The 19,268-nt window shown below is 35.8% G+C and overlaps 2 protein-coding genes and 1 long non-coding RNA gene across 5 annotated transcripts in view; 2 read left to right on the top strand and 1 right to left on the bottom strand.

The window, feature by feature from the left end:
• Positions 1-277, top strand: part of LOC113072384 (uncharacterized) — a 2,546-nt gene extending 2,269 nt beyond the window's left edge. The window contains exon 2 of the long non-coding RNA XR_003280293.1: positions 1-277. This exon is cut by the window's left edge and continues 721 nt beyond it. This is a non-coding gene — a long non-coding RNA (uncharacterized LOC113072384).
• Positions 278-1,563: 1,286 nt separating this feature from the next.
• On the bottom strand, positions 1,564-15,493 carry LOC113072318 (RING finger and transmembrane domain-containing protein 2-like). 3 transcript variants are annotated; one of them, XM_026245350.1, is made up of 11 exons: positions 15,414-15,493; positions 13,227-13,304; positions 12,060-12,415; positions 10,842-10,964; positions 10,552-10,628; positions 9,800-9,900; positions 8,437-8,590; positions 3,992-4,141; positions 3,702-3,767; positions 2,050-2,151; positions 1,564-1,867 (listed from the first exon to the last, which is right to left on the bottom strand). In XM_026245350.1, exons 1-11 carry the CDS (start codon positions 15,491-15,493, stop codon positions 1,733-1,735), a joined length of 1,422 nt encoding a protein of 473 aa, XP_026101135.1. In that variant the 3' UTR covers positions 1,564-1,732. The 3 variants fall into 3 exon arrangements, with proteins under 3 accessions (XP_026101135.1, XP_026101120.1, XP_026101127.1); XM_026245335.1 differs by lacking the exon at positions 15,414-15,493 and adding an exon at positions 14,754-15,330; XM_026245342.1 differs by lacking the exon at positions 15,414-15,493 and adding an exon at positions 15,196-15,310.
• Positions 15,494-15,866: 373 nt separating this feature from the next.
• spring1 (SREBF pathway regulator in golgi 1) lies at positions 15,867-17,808 on the top strand. The gene is made up of 4 exons (XM_026255566.1): positions 15,867-16,038; positions 16,818-16,969; positions 17,436-17,549; positions 17,725-17,808. The coding sequence occupies exons 1-4, from the start codon at positions 15,867-15,869 to the stop codon at positions 17,806-17,808; spliced, it is 522 nt and encodes a 173-aa protein (XP_026111351.1).
• Positions 17,809-19,268: the final 1,460 nt, after the last annotated feature.

Raw genomic sequence — 19,268 nt, 5'->3', positions numbered from 1 at the left:
AATGGAAAGCATATTTACACTGTAGAATGATTTTAAGTGTATTTGAACTCGATGTTTACAAATGAAAACAACTCTTTTGTTTTCTTTCTTTTGTTTTTTTACTTTTTATGAAGGGCTTCTGGCTTGATCGTTTGTGTCAGTGTTAATATAGAAATGTGACATGAATGAGATTTCATGCGAAATGTGAATCAAAGGGCATGCTACTGATGTTTACATAAGCTACAATCTTTTATAGTTTATGTTTCTACCGCGTGTTTTAAACATGTTTTACCTCTGCTATTTTGATATTGTGAATTTGGTCATTTATGAAAATAAAAGACTTTAAATATATACACAAAGAAGTCTTTCAAATATCATTATGAAACAAATAGCCCTAGAAATGGGATTGAAAAAGGACTTAGAACTAACATATGTTACTTTTGTCACATTTTATATAAGCAATAAACCAATGAGATGATTATAGTGATTTTACCACAAATTTCTTACCGATTTAAATTTCCCATAAAGCTGGTTGCTTCTTTTTTGTTTAATAAAAAAAAATACAAAAATGTTTAAAGACTTACTCCAGATTAAAAGAATAGTTCACCCAAAAAAGAAAAAATGTGGAAAATTTACTCACCTTCTGGCCATTCAAGATGTAGTTGAGTTTGTCTCTTCATCAGAACAGATTTGGAGAAGTGTAGCATTGCATCACTTGCTCACCAGTGGATCCTCTGCAGTGAATGGGTGCCGTCAGAGTGAGAGTCCAAACAGCTGATAAAAACATCACAATTATCCACAAGTAATCCACTCTACTCCAGTCCGTCAATTAACACCTTGTGAAGTGAAAAGCTATGTTTTTGTAGGAAATAAATCCATTGAGGCGTCTTTAAACCATTGCTTCTGGCCAAAATAAGAGTCCATAAAAATAATACTTCCTCCAGTTAAAAAAACTAAACAAAAACTCCACACACATATTTTGTTTAGAACTGTTTTTGCTTGTAAACCTTGCTTGATCTCTGTATATTTCTCTCCTGATGCAGATGGGATGCCTTTTCACTGCAGAAAGCAATATTATAGATAGAAGACTCGTGTTGCTCGTGGAAGCAAGAGTTTAACGCCAAAATATCTTAGTGATGTAATTTGTTTCTTACAAACATGCAACTTTTCACTTCACCAGATGTTAACTGAGTGGACTGGAGTGGTGTGGGTTACTTGTGGATTATTGTGATGTTTTTATCAGCTGTTTGGACTCTTATTCTGACGGCACCCATTCACTGCAGGGGATCCAGTGGTTAACAAGTGATGGAATGCTACATTTCTCTAAATCTGTTCTGATGAAGAAACAAACACATCTACACCCTATATGCCCTGAAGGTTTTTTTTTTTTTTTTTTTTTTAGCTGAGTATTTTATGCAAATTGTCATTTTTGGGTGAACTATTTCTTTAATGGCTTGAATATGCAGCAACAACAAAAGAAGTGTTACAAAACAGTCGGTTATCATTACTTAATAAAATTAAAAACCCGTAACACATAAAAATGTTTTACCTGTTGAAAAGTAGGCATAAGAAGACAAAAAGCACTTATCACTGTTATCGGACATAATGTAATGGTGCAATTGTACATCACATTCATTGACGTAACATATTGTCACACTTCCCATTATACAACATTACAAACAGGAACGTTTTATGCATGTTTAATCTGATTGTAGTGGCGCTGAAAACCTTCATCAATCAGCTGGGTTTCCATTCAGTAGATCTGAAAGTGTGCTGATGTTGTGCCGTCCTTCCAGTTGCGCGGAGTTTCGACCACCGCTGACCGACACAACGGACAGGTTCTCTCCCGGTCAAACCACAGGCATAAACACTCCTCACAGAACACGTGCTGCAGAAAGACAACATATTCAAGACACATTTTCACACAGGAACTCGGTTTGTACTGTTAGTGGAATCAAATGAAAGTGTCAGCTGAATAATTACTGTCATCATAAAATCTGGGTCATTGTGGTCTGCGGCTGATGTCGTGAATCACGTCCTGGTTTATTTGAAAGTGTCGAGGTCTCTTACCTGACAGAGCAGTGCGATTGGCTCTCTGAACTCAGTCTGGCAGATGGCACACACATCCCCGGCTTCACTGCACTGCTGAGCACTGGCTCTCGTACCGTAACTCTGTCAAACACGTGCATTTATATGATCAGAAATACAGTAAAAACAGTACTGGGAAATATTATTTCCATTTAAAAGTTTTCTATTTGAATACAATTTAAAATGTAATTAATTTATTTGATGCAAAACTGAATTTTCAGCATCATTGCTCCAGTCTTCAGTATCACATGATCCATCAGAAATCATTCTAATAAGCTGGTTTTCTGATCAAAATTATTTATTACTATTATTCATGTTCATAACAGCTTTTGATGAATGTAATGTACATTACATGTATATATATATATGTGTGTGTGTGTGTGTGTGTGTGTGTGTGTGTGTGTGTCTCTGGACCACAAAACCAGTCTTAAGTCGCTGGGGTTTTGTTGCAATAGTCAAAAAAAACTTTGTATGGATCAAAATTATAGCTTTTTTTCTTATATACAAAAAATCATTAGGATATTAAGTAAAGATCATGTCCCATGTAGATATTTTTTACATTTCCTACTGTAAATATATCAGAACCTTATTTTTGATTAGTAATATGCATTGCTAAGAATAGGGGTGCTCCGATCACGATCGGCCGATCGTTAATGCGCATTTCGTCAGTAAAGCCGGTTTTCTAATCAGCGGTTAATTCCATCAGGTGTGTGATTTCACATAGAGCAGCTGTTACTACACAGAGCCGTTGTTAACTGAGAAGATGGGCCAATAAACGCTGAAAATTAACGTGATTTGCGCATCTTCTCTATTAACAACGGCTCTGTGTATTAACAGCTACTCTATGTGAAATCACGCACCTGATGGAATTAACCGCTGATTAGAAAACCGGCTTTACTGAGGAGATACGCATAACGATCGGCCGATCGTGATCGGAGCACCTCTAGCTAAGAACTTCATTTTTGAACAACTTTAAAGATGATTTTCTCAATATCAGATTCCAGATTTTCAAATACCGTATTTTCCGGACTATAAGTCGCACCTTTTTTTCATAGTTTAGCTGGTCCAGCGACTTATAATCAGGTGCGACTTATTTATCAAAATTAATTTGACATTAACCTAGAGAAATGAACTAACAGAAAACATTACCGTCTACAGCCGCGAGAGGGTGCTCTATGCTGCCAGAGATGATGCACAGTGCTCCTGTAGTTTATACTGAAGACATAGAGCGCCCTCTCGTGGCTGTAGACGGTAATGTTTTCTCTTGGTTCTTGGTTCTAAATAAATGCTACTTATAGTCCAGTGCGACTTAAATATGTTTTTTTCCTCGTCATGACGTATTTTTGGGCTTATGCGACTTATACTCAGGTGCGACTTATAGTCCGAAAAATACGGTAGTGGTATTTCGGCCAAATATTGTCCGATCCTAACAAACCATACATCAATGGAAAGCTTATTTATTCAACTTAAACTAAATGTCTAAAAATGGACCCTTATGACTGGTTTCATGGTCCAGGGTTTGTATCAGGACATAAAAAAAAAAAATCTGGTCCTTGGCAGGTTTTAAAATGTGGTTTGTGCGTGTGTGTGTTTATGATTTACTTGAACAATGCCTAGCAGAATACATCACTCACCTGTGAGCTACAGAGAATGACAAATGCTTTCCGAAGCCCAGATATTCTTCCACACAAATCAAATGACTGGAACAGAAAAAAACTGCAAATTTAACACCACACACATACATATACAAGCACAACAGAAAAGACTACCTGAAAAATGAGCTCTAAAAAATGACATTTTGAAAGGCTCTGAAGTGCAACGCCACATGAAATTTATCTCATGATAATAAAGGCCCTTTTTAATGCTATTAATAATAAATAAAAAAAAACATCATTGACGGAAGAGGTCAAATCAGATAGACTACCTTACAAAGACTGTAGATGATAATCAGCGTGGCTCCGACGAAGTAGCTGCTGGATGGATCTTCACCCATGATGTACTTGTACCACAGCTGGATTGGAACCACAGCTCTGAAGAGCTGACTCAGCTCCTCTATGAGCAGATAACACTTCCCCTGCAAACAAACACACATACAGGTGTACATCCAAACCTCTCAACTTAATCAAGACTCCATCCTGATATGACAGATTTCTTCTGCAGTGGTAGAGCAGCTCAGACACCAGACATCCCCAAAGACGTAACAAGATTCACATCAAACACAAGAGCCATTATAAAGATAAGCGTTGTTTCTAGATTTCCCATCTCTAATCACTGTGTCGTAAAATACTATACTTTGTGTTTTAGTAAATCAGAAACATAGTTTTGAACAATCAGCATCCTGGACCAGAACTCTCTGTTCAATGATTACATCATTATAGTAATCATAATCTATCTAAAAAAAAAATATTAAATCATACAGGCAGCTCACCATAATTACAAATTTGTGATCGAAATATATGTATATTTTATTATTTATTTGAATGATTATGTTATATAATAATTCAAATCATTAACATTATTATCATCCACTTAATCTTTATAAGATAAAACCGCTAGTATAACAATAATAATTTAAATGTATTATTATTATTAGATATGCTGAATGCTTATCAGATAAAATGGCTAGCATGATAATATTTTAATCATCATCATCATCATCATCATTAGTAGTAGTAGTAGTATTTTCCAGAAAATGTTTATTAACTTATACACACTGATCATAAAAATTAATCAATATTTATCATATTCACGAAGCTTGTGGGATAAACGTGTGTTTTTGCCACTGGATTAAACAGCTTGCATAATAATATAATACAAATACTATTAATTATAATTATACTATTTGTTATTGTTATTATTATTATTAACCCCTTTAATTTACTTCAAATTAATTAAATTCAAATGGGCTTATTTCACTATGATGCTTGTAAGACTTCCATCTATTCCAACTTCCAACTGTTTAACAATATCTTTACAAACTGATTGGTACTCAAGCTCTTGCGTGAGACAGCAGCACTGAAACCATCCACACATCCTTCCTGTAACTGAATTTGAACAAGATCCCAGTCTCATTGCATCTGTTCGTTCATTAACTGTGAACATCTTACCCTCAAGCTTTAAAGATGCTGTGACATGGAGGGGGGTGTTCTTCTATGGAAATATGGCCACAGTCCAGCGCTCAGCGCTCTCCTGGCAATTTCACCGCATGGCAAACAATACTGGCAGACAAGCAGTGCACCTGCTACCCACATCAAATATAACAAGCCCACCCTTCCCAAACCCTAATCAGAACATTATAAAAGTAGCGGGATGACTGTAAAACTCATCTAATTTCAGGGTCAAAGGGCAACACTCATGCAGCGCTTACACTGACAGTGAACAACAAAACTAGAAGGCTTCAATATAACCAACAAAGCTTCTTGCTTGAAGCACGGACAAAATATCAAGACAAAAACAATGCACCCGATGTTTAAAATACATTGGAAAGCATGATCTTTTTTAACAGTTACTTAAAATTAAATTTCATAATATTCTATTATAGGCTTTTTTAGTTGGGTTTAACTCATCTTCAAATGCCGAATTGACCTTCAGCTGACAGAAAATTTGAGATTGTGATTACACTAAAATCTACGGTGATGGTAGACAGTAAAGAGATGTGTAATCCAATACAGGGAGAAGACAATTATAAAACACACACACACACACATACATACATATATATATATATATATATATATATATATATATATATAGTCAGGTATTTATTGTGTTATTTATAGCTATTTTTGTAACAGGTTGGAAATATAATCAATAATGGATGCTAATTATAAAATGACATTAAAATATATAATTGTATACTTATTTTTATTTAAAAAAAATCTTTCACTTGGTAAAGATGAAATAAGTGGGGAAAAAAAACCTAAACTGTTGCAAGGACCAGAGTCATCCCCAAGGCACATCAACTGCCTAGTAACCACTCAGAACACCCTAGCAACCTTAGTGACCAATTAAAAAAAAAAGGTTAGCACCAATCATATTTGCATTAGGAAAAATGTTTTTTAAATAATGCACTGTATAGATCTTATATAAGAAACTGATAATTTCTATTTCAAATAAATGCTGTTCTTTTTCATTTGAAAAATGCATTGACAAAATGCATCATTTTCCACAAAAATATTAGCAGCACAACTGATCTCAAAAATAATAATAATAATAAATCAGCATATTTGAACAATTTCTGAAGGATCATGTGCAACTGAAATTTCAGTTTTGCATCACAGTAATAAATAACATTTTAAAATACAAAACAGTTATTTTAAATTGTATTTTTTGTGTGTGTGTGCAAAATTTCAGTTTTTACTGTATTTTTGATTCAATTATTTCAGCCTCGGTAATCAAAAACACTGAACAAATTTCCCAACCCCAAACTTTTGATCAGCGGTGTATGAATAATAAATAAAACATTATTCACAAAGGTCTGTGTATCTCATTTTGGTCAATTCTGGTTAATAACTAATCCTGGTTCCGCAATTATCTTGTGAATCTCCAGACGAACGTCAAGTCGTAACCAACCACATCAAGCGCTGAAGGCCTGACACTATCACCGCACAGGTTGCATGATGACTTATTGGACTCCACCAGACAGCGATTAATCACCCTGTTGGGGAGCTTGCTAGCTGTCTGACGGGGATCTGTAACCTCCAAACGCAAGCAATTCATCTTAGCCAGAGTCCCTGCAGCCCTGTACTCTCTCACACTTAGCGATTAGACAAACTAGAGCTGGAATCCATCCAAATACTGAAAAGTTGGGCCAACTGCATCATGGGGGAGCAGCAGATTTAACAGCCATGTCCGTGATTTCAAAACAACAATGAAGAAAACAATTATTGAACACGCGAGGAGGTCCTCAGGGTGGGAAATGGTTTAATTTATCAAAGGGCAACATGAGATTCTTTTTATAATTTTGCATCTGTTTCTCATATGGGAGGCTCGGGTTTGAATCTAATGCTCAATCCCCAGCTCTTGATTAATGGCTTTACGGTCTTTACTTTAATCAATTTAACACACTCTTACTAAATGAAAGCATTCATTTCTTTCAAATACAAATTCTTTCTTACTAACCCCAAACAGCTGAATGGTAGTACAGCAACAAATAGTCTTGCATATCAGATATAAGTATATCAGTAGACAGGACTACAAGTTGACTTTTTTTCTGCCAGCGGTAAGTTAAAATAAAATAAAAGATCATTTTCAATGTGCCTATTTTAGTAGGCACTGAGGAAGGTCAATAGGTTACTCAATTCTCATATCCGTGTGAACTGAAGTGTTATGGACAGTGTGAGTTCATACTGACATGCACTGGCTTGCAGCTGCGGTTATGCAAGATTTTATACCGACATGTATGGATACATGTGTGTGCTGTGTCTTTGTAGCGGTGGTGATGCTGGGCATGGAAAGTCAGCGGAAAGCCTGACACATTGACCATGACATCATTGCCTGAAAGTGTGCCACCTGGGCATGACACAAGAGGTGGAAAATGTGTGTTTGGTTTCAGGGGCTGGGTTCAGAGATGACTAGGGGTAAGTTCCTGGAACAGAGCTTCAGAGGAACAGAAACTATGCGCAAGTCAGATTCTCCTGGCAGATGCGGATGCAAAGTGTTTATTTGAGTCAAACACATGGTTTGGAGTGGGTGGCGTTTGTGTGATTCTTCAATATTAGAAAGTGTGATGTTTTTACAGATAAGATCCTGGTGTACTAGACTCATACTGTCACTCCAATGATTGTGTGATTGTGTGAGAGCATGTGTGTGTGTGTGTCTGTGTTCCTCGGAGAGGTGACCTCATCCTAGCCCCAGTGGGCCAATGAGCTCACATACTGCCTTGCAAGCAGCCAACCAACCACACAAGGCATGGTGACAAGGTACACTATTTTGTTTTGTTTTTGCCAGTTGCACCCAGTTTGAACTGACTGAAGCTGCCTGGAACTTCCTCCTGGTCACAATATCTCATCATGGTAAATCATGTATGAACAAAGCAGTTTTATTTGACTCATGATTCATTTGAAGCCCATTAGATCATAAAAAAAAGAATGCATTACAAACATACAGAAGAATCAAACATTCATCAAAGAGAAATGAGATGAATATGTTCACTTTCTTTAAATATTCAACAAACCGTTTCTGCATTTTGCATGTTTTAGAGAAAAGTCACGTTTAATTTGTTACTTTCTTTAGTAATTATTTGTGAAATTTACTAGCAATTATATTTCAATTGAGCAATGTGCAAGTGATATTTACTGTAGGACTGTACTTTCTGACATAGTACACTAAAGCAGCAGTAATATAAAACATGGAAAGTTGTTTTCTTACCCTGGACTTGAAAGCGAGGATCATTTTAGGCAGGAACAGTACGAGACATTTAAGCTCGATGGTGAAATATTTCAGCACAAAATCTGTTATTCCAACAGCCCAGATCAGGTCAAAGAAATCATAACTGTTGATGTTTGGCTTCGCAAAAATAAGGCTGGGGGGAAAAATGTACATATATTATATTTATTCTATCATAGTCATGTATAATATAATTTAAATACAAATTATATAATTTTATATTATAAATGTACCGTATTTCTCAGACTATAAGTCGCACCGAAGTATAAGTCGCATCAGTCCAAAAATACGTCATGACGAGGAAAAAAACTTATATAAGTCGCACTTATTTAGAACCAAGAACCAAGAGAAAACATGACCATCTCCAGCCGCGAGAGTGCGTAGATGGTAATGTTTTCTCTTGGTTCATTTCTCTTGGTTCATGTCAAATTAATTTTGATAAATAAGTCGCACCTGACTATAAGTCGCAGGACCAGCCAAACTATGAAAAAAGTGTGACTTGTAGTCCGGAAAATACGGAATATAATATTCTATAATTTGTATTTAATGATAGAATTTTAAACACAAATGATAGAATATTATACAGAATTATGATATCCATTTACGATACATATCTGCTCAAAAGTTTCTTTTGAAAGAAATCAATACATTATTAAATCAAGGATGCATTCAATTGATCAAAAGTGACAGTAAAGACATTTTTAATGTTACAAAGAATTTCTATTTAAAACAAACGCTATTCTTTTGAACCTTCTATTCGTGAAAGAATCTTGAAAAAAAAATGTATCACAGTTTCCACCTAAGTATTAAGCAGCACAACAGTTATCAACCTTGATAATCATATCCCCTGAATGTTTCCTGAGCTGCAAATCAGCACATTAGAAGGATTTCTGAAGGATCACCTGACACTGAAGACTGAAGTATCATATTGAAATAAAAAAAACAGTTATTTTAAATTGTAGTAATATTTCGCAATGCTACCGTTTCACTGTATTTTGATCAAATAAATGCAGCCTTGGTCAGCATAACATATTTCTTTCAAAAACATCTAAAAAAGCGTCCAACCTCAAAATTTTAAATGACAGTGTATATGAAATAATAATAACAACAACAACAAAAAAATGAAAACAGTGAATGATTCAAATGTAAATAATGAAAAATGACGGGAATTAAATACTCACAAATGCTGATAAACACAAACATACAATGAGAGATCACTCTGTGAAATGACAACATGCAGTAAATCAAATGTTTCAAATGAATAAGGCAAAAAAAAAACAACAACAACAATTTGATACATGTAATGTTATGATGGTGACTCTGAAACGAATGAACAGTACAGTACCTGTTGTGAAGTTCCTCTGCACTGAACGTGTAATACACATACACAATGTTACCAGCGAGAAAGATCATAATCCAGAGGGTGGTACACACAGACCTGTCCTCCTGAAAACACACCCATGCACAATGAGACACGTACAGCACGTCCTCAACAGAACAATCCATCCTTATCAAATTATACAGTTTGAAGTCAGTAAGATTTGTTTCTAAAGAAATTAATAATGTTTAGCAAGGATGTAATAAACTGATCAAAAGTGACATTAAAGACATTTGAAATGTAACAAAAGATTTTCAAATCAATGCTGTTCTTCTGAACTTTCTATTCATCAAAGAAGCCAAAAAAAAAAAACATTGCTAAACAGAGATGTTGTTTTAGGACCAAATCGGCATATTAGAATGATTTCTGAAGGATCATGTGTCACTGAAGACTGGAGTAATGATGCTGGAAATTCAGCTTTGCATCACATTTTAAAATATTTTTTAATAGAAAAAAATATATTAAATTGTAATAATATTTCATAATATTACTGTTTTACTGTATTTTTGATCAAATAAATGTAGTCTTGGTTGCACATAAGAGAACACTAAAATAATCTTAACCCACTCTAAATGCTTAAACAGTAGTGTTTGGGTATTATATGGACCTCTTGATTGAGGTCAAATGCAAATGTCTCAAGTGCATAAGGGTGAATGCAGGAACCAGAGGAGTCAGAAGTATAATTATAGTATAAAACAATAAACTGAACAGAATCTCACCCGCAGTGCCACCTGATGCTTCAGCTTTGAGTTAGCAAAGGCAAATGTGCTGATCATTCCAATGCAAATAGCAATTCCTGAGAAACACAAAGAGAATCATAAGAGAATCAGCACCTTGCATTTCACATATCACCTGAAAAGACACTGAACATTAACATCATTATAATTTCTGTTCCAACATAATGAAAACATTACATTGCATGTCAGAGAAAACCAATCACATTGTTAACAGTTGTGACTCTGACCCATGCTTTTAAAAACAAAGGCAGCTCACAACATATTGAACCTACCAAGCTTGTGCTGGAAGCAGTTTTTAGCAAGGAGAATGAGGATAAAAGGGAATCCCCTCTGAAGCCATGTGACCATGGCCTTGAGCTCACAGAGAGCAGGAGCTGGTGCAGAGACATCATCACCTGGGAACAGGAAGTTGTGGAAGATGAATACCACTGCTTTCAAGACAAAATGTCAACATTAAGTCAGAACCACAATGTAGGTTCAAGGGCTGTCATTGCATTAACGCATGTGATAAATTTTACAATCCTTAACAAGTTAAAATAATTGTACGCAGTTAATGCAAAATTACTGAAGAATTATTTCTATTCTAACCCTTAAACCCAATTTTGCGTCTCCGCTTGCGATCAGATCATTTTAAGCTGTTACACTCCGGGAAAGTTTTCAGTCCAATGATTCCAATGACTAATGCATGTTGTATGAGTGCTGTATGAGTGTATGAGTGCTCCTGAATGCACATTGTATTTATGAACAGCACAGACATTACAGTGCATTCACGCTATTTCCACACACATTCACATGGTATCTCCATGATTACACACATTATCACAGAAAAAAAGATAAAAAATTTAATCGATTGACATCCCTAATATATAATTCAAACTAGTTGCCAAGGCAATATTTCTCATTTTAATTTAGTTTAATTTGATGTACCGAAATAACAAACTAAAAGTTAAATATATATATAAAAAAACATATATTTATTTAAACAAATAAAAACAAAAAATACTAAAAATGATAAAAACTCACAACAAAATGGAAAGTATTTAAAAATATAAATAATATAAAATAAATTAAGAAATTAATACTTTTATTTAGCATGGATGCATCACATTGATCAAAAGTGACAGTAAGGACGTTTATAATATAAACATTATTTTTCAAATAAATATTATTATTTTAAACTTTTTATTCATGAAAGAAACCAAAAAATATATATGTACCACAGTCTCCACAAAAATATTAAAGGGGACACATTTTTGGTGAGCAGTAGCTCATTATCATTTAAAGAGACGTACATTGAAATGGATAGCTTTTGACAGGCTAAAAAAGGGTGTTGTTTTACACGACTATTGAAGATTTTTATACAGTGAGCTACATTTCATGGAGACCCTATTAAATCATAACAACTTGTGGAAAATGGGCATCCAATGTCCCCTTTAAACAGTGGAAATGTTTTCAGGGTTGATGATAATAGGAAACACAGAAGCTCTTACTTCCGTCATCTCTGCTCCTGTGTCTCTCAGCAGAGGTGGCCGCATGCAGGAGAGAAGAGCGGTGCTGGCCGGAGTGATGATGAAGATGATGGTGCTGAGGAGGGAGATAAGGCGAGTTCTCCGTCCGGTGAGAACCTTCGTCTCTCGATGAGGACACCATCTGGATGAAGACGTCCGGTGGAGAACCCAGAACCAGCCCCGCAGCCTGGAAAGGAGCTGAGGACACGTTCCCAGCAGAGACGCCCACCAGACCAGAGAAGAGCTGCTGAGGCGATGTAGGAGAGTCTGGCTTCAGACAGTCAAACACTCCCCCTTCATCAAGGCTGCTCTCTGAACCGAGAGTTTGACTCCTGTTCCTACAAAATGACATGAAAGTGGGGTGCATTTACACTGCATGGCCTAATCAGATCTGATATTCTGACACATACTTGATGGAATCAGTAATAAAGTTTTTTTGTTTGTTTGTTTGTTTTTTTCCTGGGCTTCCAATAACTACATAACATCAGCTTGATTACAAGAAAGTGTTATTCTGCAATATATATATACAAATATTCAGAAACAAAAATGGTTTCAGCATTGATAGTGAATGTTTCTTGCACAAGAAATTCACTATCAAGAATGGGGAAGTCATGGCCAAGTGGTAAGAGAGTATGACTCCTAATCCTAAGGTTGTGGGTTCGAGTCTCGGGCCAGCAATACCACGACTGAGGTGCTCTTGAGCAAATCACTGAACCCCCAACTGCTGTGTGTGTACACTTTGGATGGGTTTAATGCAGAGCACGAATTCTGAGTATGGGTCACCATACTTGGCTGTATGTCACGTCACTTTCACTTTCTTGAGTAGTGAATCAGCACATTAGAATTGAATTCTGAAAGATTGCGTTCAAATAGAAAACAGTACCTTTAAAGTATAAAATATTTCACAATGTATATTTTCCTGATAATAATATAAATCGCTCTCAATCTAATTTCTCACTTCCCATGTGTACTTGCTCAGTGATTGAAATGCAGGTATTTCCATGCTTTCAGCAACTTACACATTACAGTTACTTAACTGGTGAAGCTGGTTAACTAAAAAATAAATAATTTCAGAAGGATGGGAATCTAACATTCTACAATTAGTCTTAAAACTGTAAACATGTTTAGACCAGATGAGTGAAATCCAACCTTTCTGGTGGCATGCCCTCGGGGTTACTGCTGTGGCGTCTCTGCATGACACCCACTTTATCACCAGGAGCTCCAAAACTGGAGAGAAACAAAAAGAAACACAGATTTATGAAACATTTATGAACATTTTTTAGCCTATCAAAGTATATGTGCATAAAGCGATTACAATTCAAATGTGCAAAATGACATTGTACGGAATTACATAGCACAACAGAATATTGTGACATATAAGCAATAGGAAATGTTTAGATTATAAAAATTTGGAATATATTTGTCTGTATATGTATGTAAGGGATAGTTCATGTGACTTCATCTCTTCTGGGGAACACAAAAAGAGAAGTTTACCAGTGACTATAATGAACTACTTTCTTCCATACAATGAAACTGTGACAAGGGACTATCACACTTCATAAACAATATTAAAAAAGTAGTGTCATACTTCTTTGTGAGTGTGTTCCTACTCTTAACAAGCCACAATATCTCTGTATGAGGAACAGGCTGAAATTTCATTATGCACTGAAAATCTTGCTTGACACCCAAAGTTAACTTTCTTTTTATTTAAAGTGGTCATATGATGTTTTAAAAGATCATTATTTAATGTATTTGGTGTAACAGAATATGCTGACATGCTTTAATGTAAAAAAATTAATTCTTTTTCAAATGCTGTTCATTATTCTAGGTCCTCTATGCCCCGCCTCTCTCAAACAACGTTTTCTACAAAGTACCTCCTTCCGACAAGCAAAGTCTGCTCTGATTGGCCAGCTGACCCAGTGCATTGTGACTGGCCGAACACCGCAAGCATGTGTCGAAAATGTAATGCCCCCTTTCCATAACTGACATGGCTGCATCAACTCTACTGCAGTTCCTGAAACCACGCCTTCTTTCTTTGCATGAACATTTGGCAGGCATTATGCAAATACTTCCACACCACATTGTGACATAGACATGTGGGGGCGTGTTTTTAGCCAGGTCTGGATCAGCCTTCTCTTTTAGACAGAATAAATCCTTCTGTGGGAGATATTGAGCTTTGTAACTCCTCAGATCTTATACATGCACAAATAGCTGCTTAAACATACAATTATGAACAACTCATATTCAGTCCCACAGAAGAAAGTAAGTCATAAGCATTTCAAAAGACACAAGTGTGTAAGTGTGATGTCACAAATTTCATCATTACTGGGTGAAAGAACAATAAATCATAACATATACAGTACATACCTGTGTGAACATGTGTATAGATAGACTGACAGACAGATAGACGGTTAGATGGACAGACAGACAGATAGATAGATAGTCTTTACTCTGTTAAGGACAGTTTGACAGATTTCTTTAATATTCTATGTTGTTAATTGTTTATGGTAGCGGTGTAGTAATAATAACTATAGAAACAATATTATTTTATGGCAAACTGCTATTTCTACATTGTTGGAACGTCATGAATGAACATGAGCCTTTGAATGTTGAATAGAGCTTTTTTTCGATTTAAACGCCCATTTAATGTCATAGAAACGAGCAGAATTCTCTTACCTTCACCATAGCTTTAAACAGACACGCACAAACTAATCTTTAGACGCTGTTTTTCGTAATAACGTTTAACATAAACCTCAGAAATGAGAAAGCATCACTCGATGCAGGGCTGTAAAGCGGATGTGAAATCGATTTGTTTCCGGAAGTAACGTTACACACGGCGGGCAGCCAATCACGACGCGCCGTTGCTCCGCATTTCCGCATGGAGAGAGCTTTGTTGTTGTGCTGCTTGCTTTCTGCAACTCCTATTATTTTATACAGTTTAAGACCTAAACAGATAATCTCATACCAGTCAAGATTACAATCGATTAATTAGACGCACGTTTTCGTTTTGTTTGTTTTTGCAGCTCCATCCGTCAGTATGAGACATAACGTTACCAATTTATAATCTTCATTCTGATCATTTCATGCCTAAAATGGGTTAAATGTTTATAAAACTCACTGTTTGACAATTTATGACGGCAATCGGTCTCTATTGGAAGCCTGTGTCGGGTAACAGTAATATAATATCGTATTCTTCATCCGATCTCTGCCAGTGACAGTGAGTGTTGAGTGTTGAGTGTTGGTGATGCGAGAGATGCTGTGTTGAGTGAATCGGTCGGATCTCTCTGTCTGAGATCTCCAGTGCTGTTTATTCAGCTCCATCGCATCTATCTGGACCTGGTGCTCGTCTCCATGGTGTTCCGCCGGCTCTTGCGCAAGCGCTGGGTTCTGGGGGTCGTGTTCGGGTTGTCGCTCATCTACTTTCTCTCCAGCACCCTCAAACAGGTTTGTAGTGGTGTTGTTGATGCGATAATATATATTATATATTTTATATTCTCATTAAGGCTGCATGGAAATATAACATTTCAAAATGACTGTTTTCTACTGAAATATGATTTACAATCAATGTAATGTATTGTTGTGATCAAAGCTGAATTTTCAGCTTTCATTACTCTAGTCTTCAGTGTCACGTGATATATATGTTGCTCATTATTGATGCTAAATTATTCAGAATGGTTCTTACTATTATTAAACTGTTTTTAAAACTCTTATTTTTGTGTGTGTTTTTTAAGCATTTATTTGCACTCTTTTATAATATATGTTATTACTGTCATTTTCCATCAATTAAACATGTACTATGTACAGGAGGAGCGAACCATCCGTGATCGGACCCTCCTGGAGGTGAGGGGCTCGGACCATCCCATCCAGTGGAAGATCAAGTTCCTCCTGGGTAACAGCAGCAGGCAGATCTCACAGTGCAGGAACTCCATTCAGGGAAAGAGGCTTCTCACGGATGAACTGGGTAAGTGACGGGGGAAAATGTTCAATATATTTCAGGTCAATTATCTCTTAACAAACCCCTGTGTAAAAACTTTCAGAATATGAGTGAATAAAACTGTACATTTTGGTTTATGTTTGTATGCTGCTGAAGTGGACATTTCTAGCTCAGTGTATGATAGAAAATGGCCTTTAATGATTTGTATAGTAATTCAAATCTACAGATGTGTGTAATAAAATTAAATGAAAAACATGAAATCAAAACATTCCTCAGTTCCTGAAAAACTGCATATGAATGCATGCATAAAAATGCATGTTTTGTATGTAGTGTCCCATCTTAAAATCAACACATGTTGATATATATATATATATATATTGTGTTGTTATAATGAAATTATTATTATATTATAATTATATAGCATTATATATATATTGTGTTGTTATAATGAAATTATTATTATATTATAATTATATAGCATTAGTGCATTTGGTTAATAGGAAAAATTTGGCAGAAAGCAAACCTTTACAGTAGTAAAATTTTAATAATTTGAGGCAAGTTGCAAAGATTAATATTACTTTGGCAGGAGCACTTTGCCTTTTTATGCAGAAGCATTTGAGAGTAAATAATAAGGAGAGTGGCAGGCAAGTATCTGGACAAATTGGTTGAATTGTAACTTGAGTTGACGGCACACAGTTACTGACCACACAAGGCTTTAATGTGTAGCTCAAACTGTTAATAGGTTCCTTTTGAGTATTTGCATGTAACCAATGTTCAATTTAAGACAGACTTTTCTGTCTCTGCAGGTTATGTGTGTGAGAGGAAGGATTTACTGGTGAATGGATGTTGTAATGTCAATGCTCCCAGCTCGAGCCAGCATGTCTGTAAAAGCTGTCTGGCCAATGGCTGCTGTAGGATTTATGAGTACTGCGTTTCCTGCTGCCTCCAGCCTGATAAGGTGCTTCAAACAACACATCTTTATCTTATGTTGTTACACAAATCATTCAGGGTGTCTGAATTGTAGAACTTTGTTAATTTCTCTTAGCTTGAAATATTGAGTACACTGTTAACACTAATAAGTTAGCAGAAATCAAAATTACATTAAATATCTGATGCAAAGCATGCTGGGTAATAGAAAATCCCAGTTTCAGTTAAATGCAAGTTAGTGAAACTAAAAAAAATGGATCAATTCAGGTTACAAATACACACACACACACACACACACACACACACTGGTCACTTTAGGTACACCGGTTCCATTGCTTGGTAACACAAACTCCTAATCATAAAGGATATATATATATATATATCAAAAATATTCTTTTTTAGAAACTGCACAAGCGAATGTTGAGTGTAGTTGAAATGATGTAAAAGTCTGTTCGACAACACTAAACTCTCTCTCTTTCCTGCTCTCTTTCAATCAGCAACCTGTTTTGGAGCATTTTCTAAACCGAGCAGCAGAAGGGTTCCAGAACCTCTTCACCGCAGTTGAAGATCATTTTGAGTTGTGTCTTGCCAAGTGCCGTACTTCCTCACAGGTGAGCGTCACACTCTGAATGCTAGTTTGTTTTGTTTGTGGCTTTCCAGACCAGGATGCATGAAAGTACTCTGCTTAAACTCATGTTGTTGTTGAGTATACCAGTCAATCAGAGCTTTTCCTCATCATGTTTTAGCCGGCAGAACTAAATCCCACCCGCTGTTGTCTTGTTTCAGAGCGTCCAACATGAAAACACCTACAGGAACCCGCAGGCGAAGTACTGCTATGGCGAGAGTCCTCCAGAACTGCTGCCTATATGACTCTGTTTGCCAGCAAACCGGCTTTGAATAATGAAGGAGATTACTTGCAGATCTTCTCAGGGGCCCCTGATGGGCCAGTAAATGAACAGGAATTTGAGTGCACAATCATAAAGACTTGAAAGAGACTTTACGCTGCATAAGTGTGTAGTATCCGTTTTTACCTCTTCAGTGGTGAACATCTCGTCGAAGACTCCGCCCATTTCTTTTTTTTCTGCTTGTCATGCTAAGATTAGGCTACTTTTTTAGGCTCACTAATTTTATCTTCGGATGGGATTCTGGAAAGAGTCTTTGTGTTGTTGTTTTGTGCTAAAAAACACATGGAAAGCACCTCAGATGATTTGACAGCACCCCTGTGTGAGTTCAGATTTATGTGTACGACCTGCATGTCATCTACTATATGTTAATTTAATAAAGTAAATGTGATTTTCTGTATAGCTTTACAATTGAGGTTGTTTGTATTATTCCAGACTTATCTAATTTAACAGAACGTTTTGGGTTTATAAAGACAATGTATTACATGTTGCATGCACTGCAAAAAAGAAAAGAAAAAAGTCTTCCGTAAATCAGGATACATTTACTAGAGATGGACAATGAAGATCCAAAGTTGTTGTTGTTTTTTAAACTGAACTAAATTAATTGAGTCTATGCTTTACAGTTTACATATATATAATCAATGGGGTGTGAAAACTTGTTTTCCCTTTAGATTAAATTAATTTGACCAAGCAGCAATTTTATATTTAAGAGATAATACACTTAATTTTGATACTTTTGTTGTAAAATAAGAAAATTATGTAATTTTTGCCTCCATGTAGATTTTTTTTTTTTTAATTTTGCACTGAAAAAATAAGACAAAAGTACTGAAGAACCAGAACAACACTTGTAAACCCATTAAATGGATACAAAAAGAAAATCCGGGTGACATAACTCTACACATTCATTCAAAACAGTACTCCTACAACAATATTCATATATTACCATAACAATTTATTCAGTGATAATTGACATTATGCCACAAATGCTGCAATTTCACACGTATTTCTGAAAATTACACAGGATTTCGATTTTAAATATATCATTGGATTTATCTAATTTAGTTTCCAATCATCATTGGTTTTAATCTCAAGCCTCGTTTACTTAAACTTTCGTTTTTTTTGTGCTTTCTTGAATGTAATGATAGTTGTCAAGGCCTAATGTGAGATTTTACAGAAATTGCAATTCATTATGATTTAAACAGTCCATTGCTCATGTATCATTGTCTAGTTTCAGTTCTAATTTAAAAGATGACCCATAACTCTTTGGGCGAGGGCGATCTTTGTTGGCACATCTTAAAAATATGAGCACAGAAATAAAGAATTGCATCATAATTTGGCTTGCATGAGAATGAATGCTGCCATATTTGGCTTTATGCTTCACAACATTTGGATTAGAAGATTAGATGCCACGGAATATCTTTCAGAACA

The sequence above is a fragment of the Carassius auratus genome, chromosome 5 (assembly GCF_003368295.1).
Source record: "Carassius auratus strain Wakin chromosome 5, ASM336829v1, whole genome shotgun sequence".
NCBI lineage: Eukaryota > Metazoa > Chordata > Actinopteri > Cypriniformes > Cyprinidae > Carassius > Carassius auratus.
Note: the sequence above shows the minus strand (reverse complement) of the source record. Positions and strands in the feature narration are given on the sequence as shown.